Source organism: Genypterus blacodes, unplaced genomic scaffold (assembly GCF_046128005.1).
Source record: "Genypterus blacodes isolate CSIRO-AG114 ecotype Tasmania unplaced genomic scaffold, CSIRO-AGI_Gbla_v1 ptg000106l_1, whole genome shotgun sequence".
In the NCBI taxonomy this organism is placed as follows: domain Eukaryota; kingdom Metazoa; phylum Chordata; class Actinopteri; order Ophidiiformes; family Ophidiidae; genus Genypterus; species Genypterus blacodes.
This window is the reverse complement of record NW_027466910.1, coordinates 543,344-549,556: the sequence shown is the minus strand read 5'-3', so window position 1 is coordinate 549,556 and position 6,213 is coordinate 543,344. Positions and strand designations below refer to the sequence as shown.

Sequence of the window (6,213 nt, the reverse complement as noted above, 5' to 3'; positions counted from 1 at the left end):
CACACACACACACACACACACACACACACACACACACACACACACACACACAGTGAGCAAAGACAAATATTATTTAACATTTTATTTTCATAGTACATTTGAAAAAGTTACAAAGTGCTTCACAGTTAAAAAAAAACACACAAGAAAACTGAATAAAGTCAAAACTAAAACGCAGAAAGTGAATAAATTACAAAAACTTAGTGTGGCAGAAACAAAACAAACATCTGCAGAATCCTTCAAAAACACAACGGACAAGTTCATTAAGAAAACAACACAAGCTTAGAAAACACAACACAATTAAAAAAAATGTTAAGGTCAAAAGGTCACAACCAAACCATCAAAGATTAAAAGAGAAGGTTAGAGTTGTGATTGTGACTTTTAATGCTGTTAGAGGTTTGTTGACAGCAGTAACGTGTGTAAACAAGCTGATCAGACTCTGATTGATTAGGATCAGCTGACGCATGAATGAGGGGGGGGGGGGGACACGACGACGACTCTGATGGAGACTCAGGAAGCTCTCAAGCATCCAACAAGTCCAGACATTAGTGTAGATCAGACGTTTGCACAGCTGCTCTCCAACTCATCAGTCACTGGGGAGTTGTGTGTCTGCTGCTGGCGGCGCTCTTCACAAACGTAGCGTTGCGCTCCAGCGTCACACTCCTCCTCCCTGCCGTCTGGCTCAGTTCGCTCAGATCCACCCCAGAGTCCAGGCTCGTGTCTCGGCTCTCCGTGGGCCTCCGCCTCCTCTGCTGCTCTGGCCCGGCGTGATGGATCTCGGCGGCGGGTTTCCCCTCCAGCGACACAAACCAGGCCCGGGGGGGCAGGGGAGAGGGGACTTTGGAGAGTTCTGCCAAGGCGTGCTCGGAATTCCCCTGGAGCTCGCCGCCCAGGCCAGAGCGGCTGCTGCCCCCGATATTGCTCAAGGTCCCCGGCACAGAGAGGGACTCTGGGAGGCCGTGATGGCCCCGGCCCTGGCTGATCGAAGCCGCCGCTTGAGAGCCATCTAGAACAGGAAGCCCCTCCTCAGATTCTACTGCCTGGTTCTGGCTGGCAGAGGGAGCTGTTGGCAGCATGTGGGTGCTCTGCGGCTCGGTGGGGGTATTGTTTGAAGCCCCCGCGCGGGGCAGAGTGGCAGACTTGCTCCACTGCGCATGTTGCTCCTCCATGTGGAAGAAAGCCGGAGCGTGAAGAATGGCAACAGGCTGGTGGAAGAAAAACAAATCCTCTGTGGGAGATGATGGAACTCTGGCCTGCTGGGAAATGTTCAGGTCACTCCGGTCGCAGCTTAACTCCGCTTCAGCACACGGGATTGTTCCCAGTTCTGCCCTGTGATTGGCTATCATGTCCCTGTTTTGAGTGGAAAGAACAGCAGCGTTGTGAGTGTGGCTCTGTGGACTAGAGGAGTCTCCTGAAGACACCTCAGAGAGAAGCCTGTCACACGTGGACGTGGTCTGGTCTTTAGTCTGCAGGTTGCTTGTGCGGATTCTCTTTCCTGTCGCCGTTCTCATGGATCTCCTGTGAATGAAACCACAGCAGGCCAACGAGGAGGATCAATGTGTGTTAAAGTTCATTACACAGTGTGAAGATTTACTCCTCTGAGGAAGAGTCATCTCACAGCTTCCTCAGTAAACAGCAGTGAGCAGAGATCAATAATGAAACACTTTGTTACCTGCGATAACACAAACATCCAACCAGAAGACAGGTGACGATAAGTATCCCTCCGAGGGAGACCATGATGAGAGAGGAATGCTGGAGGAGGAAGTCAAGGGAGAAGGGGAATCCCAAGAAACCTACAGCAGACAGGAGACATGGAGATGATCAGAACAGGAAGAACGTGGGAAGAAGAGACAGGAAACACTCGGACATTAACGTGACCACAGCCAGTGAGCGGTTGTGTTGTGGATCTTTGCCTCTAGTGGACGACAGAGGCGCTGCGATCCAGTAGCCCAGGTGAGGAGCCGTGAACGCCCAGGTCAGCTTTCCCTCTGCAGACGCCGCCACCGTCCCCAGACCCTTCCTCATCCAGCCGCCTGCAACAAACCAGCAGCTCACCAAGTTCATCATCTGAGCGGCCGTGTGAATGAGTAGATTATAGATTATAGATACTGACTGATCGTACTCACCTGTGGTCCGGTTGAAGAACCAGGCCGGGACGACGCTCGCATCCCGGAGTCCACAGTCATCGGGGAGAGCCAGGCTGATCTGTACGGCTCCACTCACGTCTAACTCTGCGTCCGCAGAGAAGAGCTTGACGCTGACCGCCGCCACGGGACTCAACTCCACGCTCACGTATCCTAGAAGAGAGGAAGAGGAGGAGGAGCCAGCAGGGTCCTGGGTCAGTACAGCAGATACTAATGAGGTCACCATCATCAGGGACCTGTTTCTGGACACTCCTGTCACACACACACACACACACCTGATTTGCTGCTCATGATGCCCAGAGTGTTGCCAAAGCCGCCGTCCTCGGCTGAGAGCTTAGGCAGCGTCAGAAAGGCCCGGACAGAGGCGACGTCAGCGCTGTCCGTCAGATTCAGCAGCTTCTTAGGAAACTGAACCACAGGAGGAGAGGAAGCATCTGAAGAGGAATCACAAAGAGGAGACAGGAGGCAAGATTCAAGTGTTTGATTTATGGATTTTAGGAGAGGAACAACAAACTATGTGGTTTCCAGCTCCTACCTGATGTTCTGCCAGTGATCAGGACAGAATCCTCGTAGAACCAGATGTTCCCTTGATCCAGACCACGTAAAGACAAAGTCACTGCTGAGAATACTGACGACATCACACACAAGGAAAGGAGAAAGGAGTACAAAAGGTCACCAAAAATCCGTCAGAGGGTAACAGGACACACACACACACACACACACACACACACACACACACACACACACACACACACACACACACACACACACACACACACACACACACTCTCAGCCATCTTACTGGGCATTCTGCTGGGGTTGCTAGGCAGCAGCGTGGACACGTATCCCTCCTTGCTGGCCACCACGGTGACGGGCAGCCCGGTTCTGTACGGCACGCGGAGCAGAGCGACGCCGTCCTCCCCGGTCAGCCCGGCGTTGCTCAGTGTGTGGTTGACGTAGACGTCCACCGCCGCCCCGACCAGGGACTGACGAGTCTGAGCGTCGTGGACCTGGACCTTCAAGTCGAAGGAGGAGGAGCCTGGAGAGACAGAGACGGACCAGATGATACAGATGTGACAGATTTGATCCTGTGGCTCTTTGGAACGCTGGATTCTGATTGGTCGATTGGAGCAGCGAGCACCGAGTCCCTCTGAACTTTTCTAATCAATATTCTCTGTTATATTATTCATGTCTCTGTATAATAATGTGTGTTTATTGGAGAAAGAACCTGCTGACTCCACATTCTGCTGAGTCGGCGTCACATTCTCAGGATCCTGATTATTGTACTGGGTTGCATTACACAGGAAGTTTGTCCTTCTTGTGTCCCTGCAGCCCAGCCGAGCCTCACAGAGCTCAGATGTGCTGCCGGCCCGTGTGCTGCCGGCCCACTCGACTACTGGTAGGCAGTAGTCGAGTGGGTAGAGCTTCTGCTTGGGAACCGGAGGGTTGCCGGTTCGAGTCCCTGCCGAGGTGCCCCTGAGCAAGGCACCGAACCCTCAATTGCTCCCCCCTCTGCGAAGGGTGGTAATGTAATGAAATGTAAGTCGCTTTGGATAAAAGCATCTGCCAAAATGATCGTAATGTAATGTAATGAGAAGTTAGCAACATAAAGGAAAAGACATTTAGTGAATCCCCTCAGGCTGTAAACACTCCCATCTGATCTCATTATTATAGGTAGAAATGAAGCGATTAGTCTAACACAGTGTGTGTGTGTGTGTGTGAATGTGTGTGAATGTGTGTGTGTGCCTCATTAGGACAGATCAGCAAGCAGACAGGTGAGCACGTCTCAGCCAGGATGGGATTCTTACACAGGAGAACTGTCAGGTCACACTGCGTCCACACACACACGACAAATTAATATCGAGCTGTTACACAAGAGCCAACACAGCATAACACACGATCACAGTGTGTCGCGGTTTGCCTTCGTGGCGGCCACACAGATGAAGTTTGAGTCAAATTCAGCTTCATATTACAAAGTATTCAATGATGTAAACGTTTGGGTGTCTCTTGTGGAGCGTGGTGACATCTAATCTGTTGCCGTGGGAGACTGGGATGAGACGCCATCGCCATCAAGAGGGGAGACGGCGGCGAGTCGCGTTATCGATCCGAGAGCAGCGGTGCCTCTGTGCTACATAGAATATAGAAAAGTGCCTCATCAGCTTTTTAACAGAGGGCTACAACGACACACACACACACACACACACACACACACACACACACACGCGGCGTTTAAATGGAACAGATCCCTGTATGAAGTGTGTGAAATGCCAAACAGGAAGGAACACAAACATGTTGACAGGAGAATTCTGCGAGACCCCCCGGCAGGACACACAGATGGTCCAATAGAGACTTATCTCTGGTGTGTGTGTGTGTGTGTGTGTGTGTGTGTCCCCTCAGCCCCCAAACAGGACTGTGAGCCAGCTTGTCTCTGCCTGCCTGCCTGCTTATGTGTGTGAACTGGAATTAGGCCATACATCCCACCAGCAGTGACACACACACACACACACCAACACACACGCACACACACACACACGCTGCCATGTGGAGCAGATGGGCCTAACTCGATAAACTGAGATCTGAGACAATACACGTGTGTGTGTGTGTGTGTGTGTGTGTGTGTGTGTCTGTGTGTGTGTGTGGGGGGGGGGGGGGGGGGGGGGTGAGGAGGGTGGAATGATGAAGCCGTGTCTGAACAAACGCTCCCGTCATCAAACAGCTCCAGAATCCTCCCTAGAGCCAAAGCACTCAGTCTTTACATCGCTTTGCCTGATTCTCTTATGGGACAAAGAGGAATCAGGGTCAGTTCTGTCCTGGAGGGTTGTAAAGAGACTCAGACTGAGCGGTCATGGGGACGAGGGGACGAGGGGGAGTCGTACTGGAGCTGACGGCGTCCCCGGGACACGTCTGTGAGCGTTTGTAGCCTGGCTGGATAAAACAGACGGGGCGATCGAGTGACGAGGGCCCGGGAATGTAGTGGACTCCTACGGCGCCATGAATTAGTCATGAATCAGTTGATAACCCGACGGCGTCACACACACAAATGCCTCTGTCTGCTGTAAACAAGGGGGTTGTCAGGGAGAGAGAGTATGCATGTGTGTGAGAGAGAGAGAGAGAGAGAGAGAGAGAGAGAGAGAGAGAGAGAGAGAGAGAGAGAGAGAGAGAGAGAGAGAGAGAGACACACACACACACTGTATCTTCACTTTGGAAATGTAAAGTATACATCAAGACTAAAGTTCCACCCCAGTGTGAGTGTGTGTGTGTGTGTGTGTGTGTGTGTGTCTGTGTGTGTGAGTCTGGTTTGCCTGACTGAGATGACATTTAAAGGCCTTGAACAAGTTTGTGATGTCACTTCTTTATAGATGCTTGATCCAGGAGCCCACATGTCAAATATTCAACACTTTAGAAGATTATACACGAATAGATTGCAAAATAAATGTATAGTCACTTTTAGAGTCAAATATTTGCAATGTAAGGTTCAAATAAACTCGGAAAGTATCACTCTGTAGAGTCTGTAAGTCTACAGCATGAAGGCGTCTTAGTCGACGAGCTGTCCTGATGAATTCTGTCCGTTTTAAAGATAGAACGGTTTCCTAATGTGGAGTCGTGACTGCGGGAGGTGGGTTGTATTGTTGTGTTGTTGTGTTGTTGTGTTTGTTCAAACCTGGCAGCGGCTGAAGCGGCGCTTTGTGGTGCTGAAGCTGGAGCTGAAGCTGAAGCTGCTGGGAGAAGTTGGGCTCGTTGTTATGCACGGAGTGTCCGCTCACACTGTCCGCACCGCCCGCCCGTCCTCCGAACCCGCACAGAACCAACGCACACAGCGCCAGCGGCAGCATGGCGGCGGTGTGCGGCGTTCAGGCGGCGAAGTCTCCGTCAAGGTGAAGCTGTTTTGGTTGTCGGTTCGGTTTGGACGCTGAACGCGGCGCCATCGCTCCGTTTGTTTACTGTCTGAACGACGCAGCAGGCCGGGGATTCGAACTACAGCCACTGGGAAGCTCCGCCCCTTTAAGCTGCTTATGGAGGATAGAGGAAGCGCAGGCCAAACACACACACATACACACACACACACACACAC

At 51.6% G+C, this 6,213-nt stretch overlaps 1 protein-coding gene across 1 annotated transcript; it reads right to left on the bottom strand.

Moving 5' to 3' along the window:
• Window positions 1-246: 246 nt before the first annotated feature.
• Window positions 247-5,974, bottom strand: LOC143008659 (protein FAM171B-like). The gene is made up of 8 exons (XM_076160519.1): window positions 5,803-5,974; window positions 2,944-3,291; window positions 2,677-2,769; window positions 2,417-2,575; window positions 2,124-2,294; window positions 1,911-2,030; window positions 1,670-1,790; window positions 247-1,515 (listed from the first exon to the last, which is right to left on the bottom strand). Exons 1-8 carry the CDS (start codon window positions 5,972-5,974, stop codon window positions 588-590), a joined length of 2,112 nt encoding a protein of 703 aa, XP_076016634.1. The 3' UTR covers window positions 247-587.
• Window positions 5,975-6,213: the final 239 nt, after the last annotated feature.